The sequence below is a fragment of the Lissotriton vulgaris genome, chromosome 2_1 (genome assembly GCF_964263255.1).
Source record: "Lissotriton vulgaris chromosome 2_1, aLisVul1.2, whole genome shotgun sequence".
Classification (NCBI taxonomy): domain Eukaryota; kingdom Metazoa; phylum Chordata; class Amphibia; order Caudata; family Salamandridae; genus Lissotriton; species Lissotriton vulgaris.
Genome location: NC_141687.1, coordinates 584,965,536 through 584,987,343, shown reverse-complemented (window position 1 = coordinate 584,987,343; position 21,808 = coordinate 584,965,536). Strand labels below are relative to the sequence as shown.

The window sequence follows — 21,808 nt, the reverse complement described above, 5'->3', positions numbered from 1 at the left end:
TTTCTTATGTCTTTGGCCCAGCAGGGCTCTGCTCTGGGCACTATCAAAGGCTATCTTTCTGCCATTTCCGCCTTCCTGAGGTTTCCTGATCAGCCTTCTTTCTTTAAGTCCCCGGTTGTTAACCGCTTTCTCAAAGGCATTACACACATGTTTCCTCCTGTGCTTTTCATAATGCCTCAATGGGACTTAACTCTTGTCTTGACTTTTCTGATGTGCGCTCCCTTTCAGCCTCTTCATAACTGTCCTTTACGTCTTATTACTCTAAAGACGGCTTTCCTGGTAGCTATCACCTCTGTTAGAAGAGTGAGTGAGCTCCAGGCTCTTTCTTCTAAACCTCCTTTCCTTTCGGTTCATCCGGACAAGGTGGTTGTAAGGACCCGTCCTTCTTTCTTGCCAAAGGTTGTCATGCCCTTCCACAACGGGATGAACCATCACTTTGCTCACCTTCTTTCCGCCTCTGCATCCTTCCAGGGAAGAGAAAAAGGCTCCACCGTCTGGACCCAAAACTTGAGCTTGCTTTCTATCTGCAGTGTACACAGAAGTTCTGGGTGGATGATCAGCTCTTTGTTGGCTACTTGGGCGCCGAAAAAGGTTGGGCTGTGCACAAACTGACCATTTCCCGGTGGGTCGTTCTGTGCATCAAAGCATATTACTCCTTGGCCAAGAAGGAGCCTCCTGTGGGGTTGCGTGCCCATTCGACCAGGGCAACTGCAGCCACTATTGCCTTGGGACGCGGCGTTGCCTTGCAGGACATTTGTCAGGCAGCTACGTGGGCCTCGCTGCACACGTTTATCAAACACTACTGCCTTGACAGTCAGGTCCGGAGAGACAGCTTCTTTGGCCGATCTGTGCTCCGTGACTTTCTGGTGTAATCCTGTTCGCAGACCCACCATTGGGGTTGGTATTGCTGGGGTATCTAATCTAAGGTAGGGAATCTATCACTAACATGTCTTTTTCAGATGCACAAGTTACTACTTGTGTAATGATATATCTGTAAGAGACATTAGTTAGTGATTAGATTCCTTACCGCCCCACCCATCCTCCCCGTTCTGCAAACTGATTACTAGGGTTAAGGTCATCCCCTTTTAGGGCCATAGTTTTATGCACCAATGGTCAGTACCTTGCATGGCTATGCGTTTCGGCGTGGAAAGTCGTGTACAGAATTGACGTCAGCGAGCATGGGTGGCGCCTAAGTAGTCTCTGTGACGTCATCTCGGCGCTCACGACGCCAGTGACTGGCGCGGAGCCGCACAACGCCACCTACCAACACGTAGGGGGACTGCTAAGCAAAACTTTCCGGATCCAGTCTGACGCCTGGGGATATTCTAAGGTAGGGAATCTATCACTAACTAATGTCTCTTACAGATATATCGTTACACAAGTAGTAACTCGTGCATTCTGCTGGTATGTCCCCAGAAAACCTCCTCAGTTCTAGCTCTATTAAATCAATGGCTAGGTCCAAAATCAATAAAGCATTCTGGGGAGGTAGAATTCTTTCAGATGCCCAGATTAAATTATGGAATACGCTACCCCTGCACCTCAAAGCATTACCCACCCTTCTATAGTTCAGGAAACAACTGAAAACATGGCTCTTTTTTGTAAAGTACCTGTTTTTACCTGTTTTCACACAGACCTGTTTTTACCTTCATTGTTCACATATACAAGCGCCAGACACCCCTGGGAAGTCGAGCGCTCTACTAATTATCAATCTCATATCAATATTTATCTGTAAAATCAATAAAAACAGAAAACTGGGAGCCTTCTCTATGATTAGGCTGGCTATGATCAGGTTAGATAATTTTCACCTACATCTTGTGGGTGTGTTGTTCGGGCAGTATGGCACAGCTCTTGACAGGTGAGTGTAGAGTTCAGCGTATGTGGATCTCTTAGTGCTATTAAGTTGAATATAGCCAGGTTATGCTTGTTATGTGAATATGCAGGTTATGCGTTTCATTAGACAGGCCTTGGCCTTTCTGGTAATTAGGCAGAGTGTGATTGGGCAGGTTGTTTATTGTTGTGGGTCTTGCCAGTGTTTTATTAGGATTAGTATTGCACTGTGTGGGATTAGGCACAGTATTGAACGATCTTTTAGTCTGCTGTTATGGTTCAGTGTTTTTTCCTTGTGGTACATATCGCCGGTCTTTGATTGGACATGTCATGCATGTGATAATGTATGTATTTGCTTCAGAAAATTTAGCTCAGGGTGCATATGATTTGTGTTTACGCCATGTTTGGCTCTGACTGTTAATGTGTCACTTGCATGAAAAGCCTGGATATTAATCTGTACGCCCAAGCAAAGCATTAACCAATGTGCGGTTGATCACTGCATGCCTTGTGTGTGATTAGCCTGCTAGATCAGACTGTGGTTGAACAAGATATAGCAATGTGTGCATACTTATATTTTGTAATTTATATTGCACGGCTATTTTTGTCTTTTGTCCACATCACTGTGCTTCAAAGTCCTGAAGATGGTAAGGGTCTGTAGGCTAGGTAAAGGTTAGGAGAACAGGTGAAGAGGGAGGGGACGGATTTAAACCCACAGTGTCAGTGGCAGAGGGGTATACAAACAGTTTCAAGCGCTTTGAGGCCCTGAGTTGGCCTTCAAAGACTGGGGAGGGGAGGCAGCCTGAGTTTACATAACAGTGTGGAAGAGAAGTTACTTAAGATGTGAAGGGTATGGATTGAATGATATGGCGATTAAGCAGGATATGGTTCAATGTACACTTTTTCCAATGTCAGTTGTGAGCACGTGGCTGCATGTGATTTGGCGTGGTTTTGCCTGGTTTGGAATAGGCCCGGTATCACTTGTACGTGATCCGTTGTATGAGTCGCACAGGGCCTTCCCAGGGCACAGATCTGTTCTCTTATGTCACTAACATGGCCTGGTTTTTGCCGGCCCCATAGTGCTGCTATAAGAGGATTTGCGTTGAGCCACAGAGAAGCCTTGGCGCTGATCCCTGGGTTTCTTGTTAAAGCTGCTCATTTGATTAACCTCTCTGTGCACCCGCCCTCCCATTCACCCCTCCTTTACACCTGCCTTTCCCTTTTAGAGTCTGCGCTGGGGAAACAGTGAAGCCTTTGTGTGGACAGATGGGCTCCAGGCACTCTTCGTCTTCCAGAGGTTAGGTAAGAGCATGGGGTGTGGGAGTATCTGAGAGATGATCCCGCAGATGTGAATCCAAACCTGGTATTAAGAAGATACTCTACTTCCTGTGCATATAACAGCTAGTCTTAATGTTCTCTGCTGTAAGATTGTCACTTGCTGGACCACTATTCTTTTTTCCCTTCTGCACTACGTTATAGGCTTCACTCCTATGATGAAGTAGCACACTGTTTAGTATTACAACACCTAACCCCTCACAAAGCAAATGCACAATCTGCGTCAACTTCAGTTTTTCAGGTTAGTTCCTAGTTAATATATAACCCATATAAAATCCGTTTGTGGATGTGATACGTTAGACTCTCTTTTATTTGTCACTTTTCGAAGTCACTTTTTCTGTAGTTCTCTACATTCATATATCTTCATTTGAAAGAAGATCTGTGTAGAAGTTTGAAGATTGTGTGAAATGCATTAAGTATTAAAACTATTTTACAATCTCCTTCATTTTGTAATAAACAACTGTAACAGAAACGCAAGGTAATCATCCACATTATCAACAACCAACTCTTGTGAATAAAAATGCAGCCATGATTTCCTAAGAGTTTACCTTTAAGTGAAAATGGAAAAAAATGATGACGCAGTTGAATTGGCTCACACCACCGTTAACGCTTGGTCTTCATTCCTTGATTCTTTTTTTTTTGTCCCACTGGCCTCTGTAGATGACATTGTCACATCCGGTTTGCACACTCAGTCAGTATCCATTGTAGTACAACCTGCAGACATATAAGAAAAAAAACACTTTTTATAATTTGTTTAGCACATGCGGTGGAGACTGTCCAGTTTGTTCATTCCATCAATGCTGCTTCTCAGCAGAGAAAATGTTTTGTTTTGTCTCAATTGAGATTACATAGTAGCATCTCAAAGATTTGGTATTCCAATTGGCTGATGTTGGTTTTATAGAAATGTTTAGCAACCTGGTATTTAAGTTTTTGTATTTTTAATGTTTTTATATTTTGCTGCCTGTGCATTTAAAGTCAGATTAAAAACAGCATGAAAGAGACTCCAAACATTACAGCATCCACAGATTAGTTCCTCCTAATCATTGCTGACAGTATAATCCAGTACAGAAAAATCTGGTGATCAAATGTTTATATAGTAGACATGCTTAGAAGAATCCAAGATGCTGCAGAAAGCTCTGGTAGTTTTCACCTGAAAGAACACGTCTTCCTCAGTCGCTCGACTCCCATATCACTCGAAAGCCAACTGATAAAGAAAACCTTCTATTAGTTCTTCATCAGGGAACAGCAGCAGTTTTGAGGCTTCCCATCTTCAGATTTCACCTTTTTCCTTTGCACCACTGCTTCTACCTGTTCTGGTTAAGGGGCAGGCTGGATACCTTCACTGTCATTTAATTTTGTTTTGCAGAGTTTTATATAGCGCAAACTTGACCCGAAGGTATCGGGTATCAGAACGCTTTACGTAGCACCAGTTGCGTTACATGAGAACAAAGTCATTTCTGTTAGCCACTGGGAGATTAATTGATTTGCCCAGAACCACAGGATGTTCAGTGTCTTTGTCGAGACTCAAACCTAGTTCCCTAGATTATGTTGCAGGGATTCTGCTCATACACAGAACTATGCACAAGAAAACAGGACCTCAGTAAATAGGGGTGTACCTCCTACCACATTAGTACCCGAAATCTCGACTGACTAGCAATAGTGTCTCATTCGGTCTCACACAAATATCAAGAAGCTGTGAATGCTTAGACTACCCAGAACATGAGCACTCCCAACTCACCTCAGAGTTGCGGGAACAAGACCATCTTTAAAGACCATCTTTTGTTCTCTTGTACTTGTCCACAATAAGAATAATCAGTCACTAAATAAGTTCAAAATGTTTATTTTGACTATAGTGTTTCATAAAACAGTATGTGAACCACGACCAGCAGCAAAATGCATAAAGCTAACATCATTCGGATTGTTACAATACCATAGAATACAAAAGGAGTCATCATTTTATAAAGACTGTGAGAAAGGCAAAATAACTAGGCATAATCATCCTCCCCTTGGCAGTAAGAAGATATTTTATATAAGAGAAGATCTCTAGGCGTTGTTTGCAGACCCCTTACCTGAAAGCCTAAACGCAAAGGTTTACATCATAGGAACAGCAGAGCTTCCTGGAACGGCTTTCTTCGAGTGTGTTTCAAAAACATGCAACAACGCTATATCAAAGCATGATTTTTCCATATTGCAACTGTTGGTAACTTGTTTTGTCTAGGTAATAGGGACTGACCAGAACAGAATAACAAGAGACATTGTTGATCGACCTTGCACATTTTGTTCAGACTGAATTTGAAGGGAAAGCTCAGAACGTGAAAAACAATCTGTTATCATGTACAGGGCAGAGGCAAAGTGTCACGAAAACAAACTGTAGCAGAGGCATGCGCAAAAAGCAGCAGCATAGGGCAGGCAAAACTCACGCTAACTTAGCAATGTCGACAATGTATCTACGGGCCCCATATAACACCCTCCCCATGGTAAGTCAGTAGGTCATAGACAGAAGAACATAAACAGAGTTCAATAGTCAGGCAGTGTTTAAAATATTGGTGAGGAACTTTCTAAAAAAACAAATCGGAGAAAAAAGGGAAAGTCCAAAGAAAAATAAAAGGTACATTCAGCTGTAAAAAAAGAGTCTGTAATCCCAGACTGGAATTGTGACGAACCAAGTAGTCAAACCATGAAGGTATGTGTGCAAAGAAATGCAATTCCCTCCAATAGTTCATCCTTGTCATTGGTAGAAAAAAGTGATGATATCCAATAAGTCGAAGGAACAATCATGTTCCTCATAAGCAGGAGCATCCAAAACTAGAAATGGGAAACTTCTGTGATATTCAATGATACTACGTTGTAGCAAAGTCTGCGCAGCCGCACAGAAATTCCATTGAGCCAAGATTCCAAGGAAAGCTGCACATGTCATTTGACCATCCACAGAACAAGCCTTGTCATGCGCCTCTAAGGGACCCATAAACTACTGAAATCAAGGATTGGACACCACGTGTTCGATAAGCAAAGTTCCATCGCACAGGATAAATTACATTTTTTGCTATGAAGCACAGGTTGCACGCAAGTATAGAAGGCAAAGCGAAAGGTCAAGTCATAACTTGCACCAATCGTTGCTAAGGGCAAGCATCCAAAAGCCTCATACAGGCGATTGCGGTACAGTTGTAGCTGGGCTGGCCTATGCAGAGCCACAAAGTGAGCAGCCGTTATGGAGCAAAATGAGGAGAAGCAGGACACCAGCTGCTAGCGCCAATATTAAGGTGAACCCTCCGAAAATGCTTGAAATGTAGAATGAATAAAAACTGGTATTAGCCCGAATATAGTTTGAAAGGAAGAGACTAGACCAGATACCACACATTTAAAAAGTGCGCGAGGCCTGTCATCTGAGATGCATTAAATTTTTAGTGAATGAGTTTCCCACAATTAAGTTTGAGGTTAGTTACTCTAGGTCCGAACCAGCTGCAATCTGAATGTTTCTTTGGCAGAAGTGAGGTCCTCCTCCTGTTGGAATAAAAGGGCTATGAGCCTGCTCAACTTGTTGAACTCTGGTTTCAAAGTAGGAATGGAAGGCCAAAGTGAAGAATCTATACTCCCCTGCGGGAGTGGGAAAAGGACATTGATACAGCAAGTAACGCGCTGGCAAACTGTTACTAAGTATGGGACTCCCACTCGCAAGCCGCAGCAGTATTGATTGTTTAAGAGGAGAAAGCTGCCGTTAGTAAGTAATGTAAAGACAGGCGTGATGGATGGTAATCTGTCCCCTTTAAAAAGCAAGAGAGATTCGGCGCTGACACGTTTTACTCGCCGTGCAATTTAACTTGTTTGCACACAAGACAGTGACGCACTGTCGAATCACACTCCCGCCCCTGTAAGGAAAACTTCTTTATCCTCCCTCAGACACATATAAGCAAAGGGCAGGGTCTATAATTCATGCAGAAAAGCACTACCAATCGGTTCAAAGCAGCCAACAGGAAAGTGTTGCATACAGGATTTAAATGGAAAAAGCGAAAAGGGCAAAGAGATAACCCCTTGCATGGTGTAAGAGGCCTTTATGGTGGGCTGCACACGGTCTCACAAAAGCTCTAATAATGGGGGTTAACCAAAGAGTAAAAACAAAAGAAGCAGACTTCTTGGAGGCCGAAATCTGTGAACTTGTCGAGTGTTTTTTGTGCGCGGGACTCCCTGTTGTCAGACGACTGGCGGCAGCCGAGGAATACCTGCGACCCTCAGACTCAATGCTGCAAGAGTGTCATGGCTCTTCACTAAGCATATGATCTACAAATGGGAAGTTAAATTGGGTTGGCTGCTATATTGTCTGGCTACAGGGGGCATGAAACTACATATAATTCCACAGATACGCCACAGTAGTGGGTGTGTAGCCAAAGCTGCGGTCTCTATTACAGAGGTGTTTGCAGAGTATTACTCCGATTTATATGCCACACAGGCCACTCCGCAAAAGAGCAATCTGTGCCTGTACTAGCACCCGATCACCTAGTGAATAAGTTGATGATGCTGGAAAGGGGGTAGCTAGATGAAGCATTGTTCCTGGAGGAGGTGCAAGCAGCTATATCTTTGATGCACACTGGTAAGATGCCAGGTCCAAATGTTTTTTCGGCTGGATTTTATTATCCGTACTCTTCTCTACAGCCCTGCAGCTCTTGGGTGCTCTTTGTAGAAATACTACAGCAAAGCCATATGACTTTGGGTGAGCCATGAAAGTGATTATTCCCAAACAAGGGAAGGTACCACAGATTGCTCATCACGCCGTCCAATATCCTGATTAATACGGAGGCAAAGATCCTTCTTAAAATACTAGCCTCACAGCTGGCTCTGGTTATATGATTATTGGTCCAGGCAGACCAAAGTGACTTTATACTAGCTTATGGCATCAGGCACTGCATTCACTACCTGCAGTAGCCATAGCCATGGTGACAGAGGTGCATGACGCAACAACCCTGGTACTGGTCGTTTTTTGTTTTTGTTTAAGAAATCATTCGAATCAGTTCATTTACCATTTCTGTTTCAGACCCTAAATGGAATTAACTTTAGTTGCTACTTCCTAAAGCTGTTTCAGACCCTATATAGCGAGATATGGACGTGGATTCTACTGTGGTGGTCTGGGGCGCCCGACATCTGTCTGTACTACTGGGTGTCATAACTAGTGGTAGTTAATGATTAGATATATGGGGATCGTCTAGACCTGGCCTACAGGTTGGAGCAAGATCTTCCCTGAAAATGGAGCCCAGAAGCAATATTATATGGGTCATCAGTGCTGAGACTTCCCCAAAATCTAACGTTACAGGGCCAAGATATATAATGAACCTAGCAGGGTGGCTGGCTGCACTCTGACCCTGTGTTCCAAAAGTGCCATCCTGGGATTTGAAGGTGAGGACCCAGGTTAATTAGGTGCATGCTGCCTGGTGACCACCAGTATGACTGTGGCAAAGCGAGATATTTTAAGACACTGAATTGTCACTTCCCTCTACTTTGGTCAAGTGGACTTATGACATGAGCCTATGCCCTGCAGCTGGAAAAAAACAGTTTAAAAAGCCCCCGTCTGCCCACATAAATACAATGAAATTGGGGGTGATGGGTGGGATCAAAATGGTAGAGCATAGAATAATAGATGGGGGAGGTGCGTGGAGTGAACATGTTATTGATATGTGTGATGATATGGGTCATGGAGAAGCAGTGTTTTCTTGTTATGTTTGAAAATACGATAAAAATATTGATGCCAGCCTTTGGCCTCACTGAAATTGGTCACATAGGCGCCTCATGAGCAGTGTCACTCTTCTTCAGTGCACTCCTAGGTCTGTCTGCAGTCATCCCTCAAGCTGTACTCCCTCTAACAAGTTCCATTTACACGCTACTATCCTCGCGCTACATCCACTGACCGCACCCTGGGCCAGTCTGCAGGAGTCCCCAGAGCCATTGACCCTCCTCTCGCTTGGGGATTTGGTCAGATTGAAGGAGGTCTAATTACATTTAAGCACGTAATTGTGTCCCCACAGGCCTCTACGAGGGTAAGACATCAGTCCTAGGAGGGTCTCTGATCGTTGAGGTAATCAATAGGCAGATCATATGTATTTAAACTGTTAACTATTTGTCTAATGATCTTCTGTGTTTTTCTTGAATTGATCACCTTTGGATGTTCATCGTTGGTTTGGTTGCCTGTGGTTTATCGTTGCAGCTCCACCAGTTGATCAGACTTTTTAGAGAAATCTCTCTTTGTATACATATATAATTCTATAACTCATAGTTGATGCTTGGAATACTACATAATCTCTGATGCAAGAGTCTGAATAGTGAAATGTAGGTAAAATAATCTTCTAAAGACACAAACCTTTAAGATTTGTTTTTCTGGGGTGGTTCTCCGTTTAATGTAGTTCTAACCACTTCATGTTAAGAAAGAAACCCATATTTTCTTAGAGTGCTATGGAATCCATTGCCAGGTGGAACGAAGTGCAAACATTTGCACACATGAAGGGGACCATACTGGAAAACTATGCTCGTAGAGCTCAATGGCTGAGGAGGGTTTTGGACTCGTGTGTGGTTTTCATAACCTAATTTTTCTTGCTCCTCTGATAATTAATTGTTAAGTAGCTTTGACTCATTTCTTGGTACCTGTGAGTTGTATTTATGTGGTATTTGTGTAGCACAACCGTTGCTGAAAGAGAACGTAGTGCTGTACCACATGTTGTTCTGTAAGTTTAATATCTTCTCTGCTATTTCCATTTTCTTGCAGGGGCCGTTCTGTATTATTACTTCTATAAGAGAACGGCAGTGTGCCTTGGGGATCCACGCTTTTATGAAGACTCTCTTTGGCTGCGGAAGGAATTTGCCCACATGCGGAGCTGACCTCCACTCATGGTACAGAGTTGAGGGAACTTCACAAGGAGCCAATGGGCTTATATTGATCATGACTGATAGCCTTTCATGTGTGTACCTGCTGCTCCACGGGGGGAGAAGAATATCCACCTCTTTGGAGGGTGGGAGTATTTGATGCTCCTGGAAGAAGAGGATACATGGAGTTCCCTGAAGGAGAGCCTGCCTGTGTCAGAACTCCTCTTTGACAGTACATGACTTTTTTTTATTTGGAAATTGAGCTTGCCTGGGTGGTTAATGAGCAGATTGAGGCTTACAGCTATTAATGTGTGTTCCAGAGATCCCTTCTGATCATGTTTGGAGTATCTGTTACTTGAGAGTGAACTAATGTCATAATGTGACCTCCACTAAGATACCATAAACCCATCGACTTAACTTAGCCCTTATGTACGAGGAGTGAGCCCCTGTTCCAGCAAAGCATCCAACAGAAACACAAGCTACCCAGTACATCGAGGTTAAAGGACACAAATGTCTGTTATATTGAAGTTTGAGTGGTAGAGCATGAGTGTTTCAGATGTCACACAGACAGGTGTCTGTGAGGTAGGGCATGCTTTTATCCTAGTGATGCGATATATGGCCCAGTCTTCAGATACATTGTGTGCCTATCTTGATAAATGTTTGTTTACAATATTCTTTGTTTCTGACAAAATATGTGCATATTGGTTTGATGAAATGTTTATACTTGTCCGAATGAAGTGCTCGCGGCCATGCAGTGTGCAAGAATGAGGAATCTGCCGTCTTCCAAACATAAGTTTAGTCCATCTTTTCCTTGCTGTGCATAGTTGTGTTTTTGTCAAGTCCTCTTTATAGTTGGTGCTGGTGTTTGAGCTTGTGGGTGGAGGTGTGCGAGATGTGGGAACATGGATCTGCTACATCACAAATGTCCATGAAGCAATCTACGTTGTTTCTCCACTGTTATTTCCTCAAGAGTTCACTTCCAGGATTATGTCTCCAGCGGATTTTGGGGTGGGGTGGGAGTATATCTTTGGCCTAATTTTAGATTTTTTTGTATTTTTAATTTACAATCATTGTGTAAATTAATACAACTATTTTCCAAAAAGTGCCCTGTTTCTTGGCTTTGTACTTAATCTCAAAAGAGTTCAGGTCTTCACAAAATCTGTTTGAATGCATACTTGGTAAGTAAACTAGCCTGTAGTCCGAGAATAAGGACACTTAAGCACGTTTTTGTTTTTAGCATTTTATAGACTCCCAAGCAAAGATCCAGATAAGATTTTAATTTTGAGATCATTTATATCTGTATGTTTGAAGTTGTCATTAACAGTTGAAATGTTAGGCAAGCAAAACTTTTTTAAATAAAACCTGAATATTTTTGTTCCGTTCCATACTATTTTTCTTGGGGGCAATTCCCATAAGCCAAAGCGGTATTGGCAGCAACAATGGACACTCCCTCTTGGGGCATGGTGCTGGTGGTACCACTTACCACTGATCTAAATGTTTCACCAGAAACATCCCTTTATAAATCGGTGCAGGCTTCTTTGTATCTGTTTTCTTTTCTTTTTCGTGGGTTAGTATTGAATTTAAATCATTGATATATCACTTACTACTCCTGATGATGTGTTTAAGTGCAGTGCAGCATGCTACTCTTGAACCTAAAGTGAGTGGTTAGTCCATTGGTTATCAGGTTTAAACTAGTGTTCTTGAGGAAACCATTGCATGTGTTTACACCGGTTCGTTTGCGATACATTTTTAATGAGTTAGGTGTGAATATTTGTGGAGGCAATATGAGAACCAAATAGATGAGGAAATTAATAGATATATTGTTAGCATGCAGGGTAATGGTTGTAAAGAAATAGCAATAAAAGCAGACTGACATGCAGCTTAAAAAAAAGTCTGAGGAGGGATTCAGAAAGGAAAGCGAGGCATTCAAAAGAAGTGAAGGAAGGAAACATTTCATTTGTCAAGGTCACTTTTTCATGCAAGGCTTTAGGAATTTAGTGGGTCAACTTCAAGGTTGAGTTAGCATTCAGTCTTGGGATGTAAACCTATAGAAAACAACTACTAATCTTCTGCTGCGAGACCGAGCTAAGTTCTGCTCTAAAGGAATGTAACTTTTAGTTGACTTAGAGGCAGTTTCAAAGAGGTGGCAGACGCTTTCCCCATTGCAAACAGCAACCAGCATGCTTTTTCAGTGTTCCCGTTATGTGTGACTATCAAGCATTGAGATATGTAAGCACATTTCAGTACATGGTCACTATTGTATTGTTACTTGGAAAAAATGTTGACAGTTATAGGGAATGTCCCTAAGGGACATGCATGAAGACAACTCTCACCAGCTCTTCTCTCCTCACACCAGGAAATTTCGAGTTACTGTCATCCCAGGTGCTCTAGGTGCTTTAAGAAAAAGTTGTTGGGATCCTAATTTGTGCTCGGAGATGACACAACCACCTTGATGTGTATCCTTGCTTTTTGAACACAGCAACCTCCCTGCTACTAATTAACTTGTTTAGGTATTATATTACAACAGTGCTTTTTAGGTCTTGCCTAGCGCTGCAGCGCGCTTGAGCTGCTCACACTGCAAGGCATATTGTAGTAGGGTTAGGGTATGTTTTAGAAGTGGAGTGGGAAGCCCCGCCCATATTTTTGATTGGCTGGCGTCATCGTCCATGGTAAATGCTGGCTTCTGATTGAAAATGAGGCTTCTTAGTCCCTCCTTGTTACCGCCCTGTCTCCTTTTGGGACCGCAATCCGGACTAGATCTTTTACTTGCGGCATTGTGGTAAAGCACTATGTTTTTTCAGTCAGTCGGCTTTCGTTGCCATCCACTCTCGTTGCCTCTTTTTCTCTCTCTGTCTCAGCAGTTCTTGTTCGGCGCACCCGCCTTCTTCTCCCCAAGTGCCTACTTTTCACGGACTGTCTCTCACACCTCTTCCCTGTCTCACAGATGGCGGAGCTGAAATCTCACTTTAGGGGGAGAACTGCGCACCGCCCTGTGAAAGCTCTTTTATGCCTGCTGATAATATTGTCAACCATAAGAAAGAAAAATTATTTGCATTTCCCCTGTCAGTCTCAGGCACTGGCTGTTAAAAGAAGATTGAGTGCATGATGCAATGTGTACTGTGGCGCTTTCTGCCTCGAGGCACCTCCATAGCCCGTCGGTGGATCTTGGGACAGACAGGCAGCTCTTCCTTGTGGGGTGAAGATGGCCTCTCAGCCGCAGGCGGGGCTGGTTACTCCACACCCAGCCCCTCACACCCTCTGACTTCACCACACTGCATCTTCCCAGAACCATACTTTCTGATTTAAGGGGCTCCCCCAACTGGCCCTAGGTGGAGCGAGCAGGGCCAGGGAGAAACAGAGGTCAGCCATGTGTGGAACCCGGGTCCCCACAAGAGCTCGGGTCTGTGTGTGTGTTTCACCTCCGGTGCAGTAGTGCAGCTTGTCTGTGTGTGATATTTGCTGTCAACATGGAAGGCTTGCCTTTGTGCTGCCTATCCTTTAGTGTGCGTGCCTGCCTGTGTGCATGTGTGTGATGCCCTCCCTGTATCCCTCTTTGCATACACCCTCAGCAGGACTCTTTGTTTGTCAGTTTATCTGATCGTGTTTCTACTGAGAGTCCCTATTTTCAGTTGCCTCCCACATCTCTTTCTTGTGCCAGTAACTGGGATATAAACAGCGAGTTGCGGTATCTGTGCCCGTGTGGTTACGTGTGGCCTCAGTTCTCCTGACTAGTGACAGTGGGGACAGACCCTCCGAGGTGCCCTCCGAGGGGGGCTGCTACCGTTCGACTGGCCGGCCCTAGGGGCGCCTTCATCTTCCTCACTGCTCGGACAGTGTGTCCAGGGCGGTAACAAACACCCCCTCACCCCCCGCTGTGCGGTTGGCCCCCACTAATAAAGGGGGCCCCTCAGCTCTTTGGTGAGAGCTGTGAGAGAGAGGCTTGCGCTAAAGCAAGCCTCTCTCCCTCTAAAGCAGATGCAGCCTGCTCTGACCTCCTCGCTGACTGTAGAGAAACAAAGTAACAACTTACATTGTTTCTGTTCAGTCAGAGTCAGAGCCAGGCCGGGAAAAGGATGGGGGTGGGGGCCCCAGAAAGAACATTCCCCACAGAGCACTGCTCCTGTGAGAAGAGGCAACACAGGGCTGACAGGGCCAGGAGCAGGGACATTTTAAGGATTTTGGGAGCCCTGGGCCAAATTATTTTGGGGGCTCCTGTTTGGAACAGCTTTCAATTGATGTTCTTATTTCAGCTTTTTCATGCACCCTTTGGCCAGGTCACTGACAGTCACAAGCACACTGTTGCAAATTCTAAATGTGTTTACATCTAATATTAAGGGGTAGTAACTTGTGTTTGCAATATGGTCACACAGCAGCAGCTCACTAATGTTACTGCTAATAACCTCTGTGTCCCCCTCCCATTTCTCATATTTTAGGTCCTTTTGATATAAAAGAAACTTTTTTAAATGGATTTTACAAAAAATCTAAACACAACATTTCTCTGCAAAATGTCTGTAATAAACTTTCACACATCACCCACATTAAAAATAAATGAAAGAAAAATGGTATGTAAAGCAAACTGTCTAAGCATTATTCAAGGTCACCAGGACAAGACTCTGCAGAAAAGAGCTAGCTCTATGAGGGGGCCCCCTGAAAGGCCAGGGCCCTGGGCCAGAGCCCACTTTGCCCATGCCTTAAAACATCTCTGGCCAGGAGAAGGTTTGCAGCTCCAGGAATAGGACTCTGCTGGTACGCATTGGAAGCTAAGCAAGCATTGGAAATGCAATAGTTCTCGCATTTGTTTGTGTAGAAGATATTGGAATTGTAAATGGCAATGTTTAATACTTAATTTTTGTTACAGAGTGTGTGCATGTGGCTTGTTGTAGAATCATGTGGGTTGGATTGAATTAGTTAGTTGTGTAATTGTGTGGCTTGGAATTGTGTGGTGTGGAGTGAATTTGTGTATTGGAATTGGGTGCTGTGGAATTATGTCGATAGTAATTATGTGGTATTAAGTGTCCTGGAATTATTTGGAGTGGGAGCTACATACAAAAACTTAAACTGTCCTCATGATATCTAGCACTCTTTGTTTTTAAAGAGATAGCTTCGGTATTTATCTGTAATTAATCTGCTATAAACATAGCGCAACGTATTAACCTTTTCAAAACTATGGTGACGGAATTCCATCGCACGAGCATAGTGAGGAGCAGGGGAGGTGGGGCGGGGCTTTAGCAAGATGCAATGCAGATAAGAGGAGGGACTGTTACATGCTGTAACAGGAGGAACCATGAAAGTACTATCATGGCCACCAACATTGTTCTCTTAGTGAAATCGCCTGGGAATCGACCAAGCAGCCTGGTGTGGGACTTTGGAAAGCAGTCCACCAAAAGGGCCAGCATTTCTGACTGGCACAGCAGAGAGCAAGTGGAAAACGCTCTGACTCTAAGCTTGACCTAAAAAGCAGAGCTATGCTGCTACGTTGGGTCTAGGAAACCAGGTTAAAGTTTCAGAGTCAGACTTTTCATCCAGCATGCATGGCACTGTTGGAAAAATCAGGGCACGCTGAAAGTCCGAGACATGCTGACAGCTGAGCACCTAGTATAGCAGGGCCTAGAGAGGAGGGGGGTGAGAGGGCAAGCCATATGCCCCCCAGGAGTACACAGTGGATGCTGGGTGCCAAACATAAGGTATTGAGATGCCAAGATGGACCAGTAAAGCTTGACATAGGCCACCAGGACAGGCTTTCAGCTAAGTGCAGACCTAAAGTCCCAACACCCAAATGGATGCCTGAAGGGATCTTTTGTAATGGGGTCACTTTATAGCTGCTATGACCATAGCTTCCTACTATCTCTTCAGGGAACAAGAGATACACCACCCATATGTCACACTCTAAAACATGTCTTATTAATGCAGGTAAATGTGAGGAGGAAAGTGGGGAGAAGGCTGAGATAGGCCCCAAATGTCTTTTTCACATGTCTATATCCACAAGCATGTGTACACACAAGGGATAGTTGCCCCTTTCCGGCTTTGTGTTAAACATGCAGGCTAACAACTTCATGTGTAGTCTTGGGGTGAATGTGACGTATTTAACAGTTCTATGCGTACAAGTCTCAGAGCCTCATGCGCACTTGTACATATGTCTTCTGCATTCATTGCTTTTAAGTACAACTCCCAGGGCCACAGATGAACCTGTGTAGACTAGGGATGACAACAGATGTTTTACTACATATCAGTGTCCGTGTTCATCCTCCGGGGTCCCAGTCACATGCATGTGCACATAGGCAGCTTGAAGGCTTCTTTCTACTCTGAGTAGAACCAGGAGCCTCCTGTTATATTCAATGCATTAATATGTTGACATCAGAGCCTCTGTTTAACTCCTTCTATCCTAGTGGTGTACGGTTGGAGAGGAATGGAAGGAAACAAAAAAGTTTTTTTTTAAAGGGGGTGTCTCCCAGGCAGTCCTAATGGAATAATAAATGGAGTACTGGTTCAGACCCCCTGGGTACACGCAGACACCAGAAGTTATTGCCTTGGCTGAAGCACACGCTATCCATGACACTGTGGGGCTGCCGCCATGACAGGATGCCAACGTTCTCTTAACTGAGGTGTCCCACATGTTCAGCTCTATCTGCTGCTACCTAATCTCACAGCTCTTGGGGTAGTTCTCAGAAACAGCAGATATACAGTTCTGAAAGACAGATGTGACAGCAGCTGCGAGTTAGTACACCACTTTGAATTTTACTTGCGATGGTGGAATATTATATTAATAATGTTAAAATGTCAATATTTTGCCGACCCATTGATCTTTTTATGGTTCAGATCTTTTTATTAATTTATCCAGGAACAGATACTCTCACCTAAATCCAAAGACTGATGAGGAAGAACAGTGGGAGAACAGAAGAAGGAGATAGAAGGCGAGGAAGGGAGGATACCAGGGGGGACTGGGAAAGGAGAGAGGGAAGTGGTAAAATATCATGGGTTGTCCCCTCTGGAGCATAGCCGCTCTCGCCAGCATTAGCTCTTTCACAAAGTATTCAGTGTCAGCAAAAAACAGCTTGAAGGTCTTTTAGTTTTCCTGAATTACTAGGCGCACTACTTGGGTGGCCGCAAGGTGATATGTTCAAAAGGTAGTCAGTGTAGGCAATGAGGCGAGCGGTAATACCTCACAACCGCTCCAAGATGGACCAGCAAGCTGATCCACACAATTAGAAGAAACAACAATGCCCCTGCGCTATACACATACAATAATAGGATAGTATTGATGTAAGTTAGTTTAGGAAGATAATAGAAGTTGTTGGGACAAATCTAAACATTTCGTGACTCTCCGAGAATGAGTATCAAAGAGTGAAAATACATGGATGGATAAACAATCTGTTCTTGGTGCAGTCACTTCTGTTTATTGTTCCATTTCAAAAGCCAACACGTGTTTCATCGCAGGGAACAAACTGCGAATCTTCAGGGCTTGATTGAAACACTTCTAGGATTAGATACATTCCATCCGGATGTCTAATCCTCAATCATTTTGTGATAATGAATTTGGGGGAGAAGGCCGGTCAGTGTGTAGACTCTGTTAAGTGCCCTCGTAGAAAACAATAAAGGATGAAAGTTCGTTTAGGTAAAAAACCCAGTCCGAGCGTTGTGTGGAATCCTGAATTCAAAAACGGACCGTCCGTTTTTGATACACGGCGCCGGGAAACCAAGAGAGGGGGAACTATACAGACTAGGTGAACTGCCTACTTGAACGAAACGGCATACCCGCCCAACCACGAACTTATTTCCCCTCCCGGTTTTCACATTACTCGTGAATAATCGAGATCCCGCACAGCCCGAATATATAATTTTTGGAAATCCGAATTCAGGATTCCACACAACGCCCGGACTGGGTTTTTTACCTAAACGAACTTTCATCCTTTATTGTTTCCTACGAGGACACTTAACATAGTCTACACACTGACCGGCCTTCTCCCCCAAATTCATTATCACAAAATGATTGAGGATTAGACATCCGGATGGAATGTATCTAATCCTAGAAGTGTTTCAATCAAGCCCTGAAGATTCGCAGTTTGTTCCCTGCGATGAAACACGTGTTGGCTTTTGAAATGGAACAATAAACAGAAGTGACTACACCAAGAACAGATTGTTTATCCATCCATGTATTTTCACTCTTTGATACTCATTCTCGGAGAGTCACGAAATGGTTAGATTTGTCCCAACAACTTCTATTATCTTCCTAAACTAACTTACATCAATACTATCCTATTATTGTATGTGTATAGCGCAGGGGCATTGTTGTTTATTCAGTGTCAGCAGGCTGGGTCTTTTAGTGCATCATACCCACTGCGGTCAGTCTTTATCTTGCTGATCAGGTGTACCCCCTCGTCCTGTAAGCTGGTGTACTCGTAAGTAAAGAGGACTAGTAAGTTCCCAAAAGTCCTGTGCCAGATATTGGATGCATGGGCCCCTAATTTTGTCAAAGTGTAGTAACTTGTTCTGCAGGGAAGCAGTAAGCCTGTCCATCCCTGTGAGGTCCCACAGTTTATGCAGCCAGTCAAAGTGAGACGACAATGTATCTGTGTCCCATTTGGTTTTCATGACCTGTTTAGCCCCACACAAATCCAAAACCCATTATTATTGCTTTCCCTTTGTTAAGAGTGTAGAGGGTATGTTTGGGCATTAGTGAGGCTCAGTAGGACGTAGCTAGAAAGACAGGGTATATCTGTTGCAAACATTTCGTTGATATTTTTCAGACGGCCTACCAGTAGCGTTTGAGTTTCGGACAGAAACAGAGGACACGAGTCAGTGTGTCTGAGTTGCATTAACAGCCATTAGGTCTGTTGAGTTTCCATTTCACCTTCTGGCTGGGGCGTAGTACCAATAGTGTGTCATCTTAAGCATTGCACAGAATGAGGAGGTGTGCACTTTGTGGAGGATGTCATTTCTTTATGATGAAGTGAAAGTCCAGCTCAGCTTCCGAGCTGCGGGGCAAGAATAGTTGCACAATTCACATGTTTTGAATTGTGTACCCAGATCCATCTTATTTAGTATTTTCCACAGAAAAAGGCCTGTGCACTCGATCAAATGCATGGTCTCTGTCAATTGACAAGAGGAGTGCTGGGACGCACTCTACAGTGAACGTGTGTCTGTCTGTCTCTCAGACAACCTGGAAGAGAAAGCTGCACAGTGTGAAAGGTTATGTTTGTGACTGGTTGTCTTTGTCTTTATCGGTTTAGAGAAATTTGGGGAAGACATCTTGGATTGTTTCTATAGGACAGTAGGTTGAAGAAAGAGGTAGGTCTTACTTTTGGGCTGATGATCGACAAGGCAGGAGTTGGGGAAACTTATGAGTCTTGAGTTGGTAGGTTTGGTGTTGGCAGGAGATCCTTGAGTTGTTCTCTGTACAGTAGCTGGTTGGATGGGTTTTGATGCTCTACAGGAAGTCGGTTTCAAGGGCTGTTGTCAAACATTAAATGGATCAGACCTCTGCGGAGTATTTTAAAGTGAATTATTGTAAAGGTGGTGTAGTGTTGGAACATAGCTTATTTTTTGGGGGTGATTTTGTTCTTGATCGATAGTGGTGCTTATCAGTTAATGGCTATGTGAGGTAGTGGAGTGGAGGTTGCAAAAGCAGGAAGAGCGAGTAGTTAGCATCCAGGAAATACAACAATGTACTGTTTAAATACATCTGTCCAAGAATGGTAACTGACAGTTGCATGTGTTAAGATCCTTACCACCTGCCTGGTCTTTACAATTTATAATCAGAGTGTAAACACCAATGAATTAGCAAAATTAAAAGGCAGCAGGGAGAGATTCCAAGACAAGGTTTACTAATGTCTCAGGTGATGGAAAATGTTGATAAACGAACTCTGACCACAAGAAAAGTGTACATCCCATTTAAGCCAATGTGCTGACCTAATAGATGCTCCTCATGCAATATACTATTTTTTACTTTTTCCTATGTTGGAATGTGCCTGGGGGTTTTGGGAGCTGTGTCAATGTGGATGTCTTTGGGTATGAGGTATTGACATGGTGGGGTGTTCTTTTTCTTGTTTGCATAAGAGTCCCTAACAACATTGCCATGTCACTGTACAGAATACAACGAGAATGCTGTACGAGTGATAAGGGAAGTGAAGGGGTTTGAATAAGTCTATTATACATGGTCCAAAACAAAAAGTGCTTGTGGAGGGTCAGAGGTAAGAATGTGTCCCCCGCTCCAACAAAATCCTCTCCTCCATCAGTGGCCTTTTTGTATGTGTGTGTTTGTGTGCTGTACATAGATGGAGAGAGAGAGAGAGATTCAAACAATGTAATCAAACAGCACTGATTTGCTACAAAAGGTAAGTTGGACAATTTAATGTGTATGGCAAGGTGCAGTGTCTGTTTTTTCGATGTCGTCACCCAATACATTAGTCAGCTGTGCTGGAGGGCACTACAGGAGTCAGGACAAATAGCACTGGGGAATAGGCACCATCTGACCTCTATAGAGACACCAGTGAAGACCCTGGAGTAAACCAATACAACCTTTGAGGCTAGGGATTCTGGGAGAGTATGAGAAAGAAGAAGGGTAATAAGGTCTGTACAGGATTGATGAAGAGCATAAGAATGTACTGGAAGCGCTAATCAAGGGACCCAGCGAGAAAGTATGAAGGAAAGAAATCACAAGGTGCTATAGGGACAAGGTCAGCTGGGGTATAAAAGAAGAAAAGAGAGGTAGGAAATGGAGAAGGTGAGAAAATGGACGAAGGGAATACAAAGCAGATAGCATAAAAAGAGCAGAGAAAGGGAGAGAAATACTGCACAGGAGATAGGAAAAGCATAGTGGAATGATTTTGATGGGATAGGAGAGAAAAAGTTGGAGATAAAAGTGATAGAGAATAGAAAGAAAAAGGCAGGGATTAGAATGAGGAAAAGATAGGATACTCAGAAATAATAGAAAGGTAGAGACAGAAAGCAAGAGGGAGGAAGGAGGTGTGAAAGAGAAGGAGCAGTGGATGCACTTTTGGCAAAACTAAACGATGAGTGGGCCAGATGTTGTATAGCATGACGGGAGTCTGCATCTGGAAACCCCCCTAAAATAGGGCAAACTTCCACAGCATACTGATGGTAGGGGCCCTGTAGTGGATAGACCACCACCTAAATAGACTGCAAGCAAACTAAGACCACCTATTAACTCCACCATCCAGGGTTACTTATAACGGCCCTATCGGTACTCGTGGAGAAGCAATAGCCCCTGTAGTAAGGCAGGTGGCTGGCCTGAGGGATCTTAAGTGGCGTGTATAATGGGGGGTGCCCCATCCATGTACTTTACAGGGGGGCCCCATCAAGTTTCGTTACGCCAGTGAGCGTGTCGAGTCCCAATGCAGGAAGAGCCCACTCCCAAATGACCTGGGGCTGTCGGACACGTCTCATTCCTGCCAGCGGTGGGTGGAGGGAGTAGCTGACCCTCAGTGAGGAGTGTGCAGGGAGGGGCAGCTGGCGGGCGCTTCCCAGCGCTCTCATGCCAAGTCAAGCCATGATACACCTTCAGGTGCTGTGTTGTGCCATGTACTGTGATGGATAGCAGCTTCTTCCTTCTTGGAATCCAAGTGTGAGCTTCGCGCAGTGGGAGTGCGCTGCAGATCACTGACACAAAACCTCATGATGTCAGCATTTTTCATCTGAAGGATATTAAGAGCCTACAGGCCATGACTGCAGTACAGGGTCTATCGCTCTGTCAACCTAAACCAACCAACTACAGATATTGACCTCTGCGTGGGGTCCATCACTCTGTCACCTTAACCCACCCACAGCTGTTCACTGCAGAGCAGGGCCC

The 21,808-nt window shown here is 44.0% G+C and overlaps 1 protein-coding gene across 1 annotated transcript in view; it reads left to right on the top strand.

Annotated features, from left to right (window-relative positions):
- TMEM138 (transmembrane protein 138) overlaps positions 1–11,376 on the top strand; it is a 62,968-nt gene extending 51,592 nt beyond the window's left edge. The window contains exons 4-5 of the mRNA XM_086955602.1: positions 3,051–3,126; positions 9,905–11,376. Of these exons, the coding sequence (XP_086811728.1) occupies positions 3,051–3,126; positions 9,905–10,017 (189 nt within the window). The 3' untranslated portion in view covers positions 10,018–11,376. The remainder of the gene's footprint in view (positions 1–3,050; positions 3,127–9,904) is intronic.
- The last annotated feature ends 10,432 nt before the right edge of the window (positions 11,377–21,808 follow it).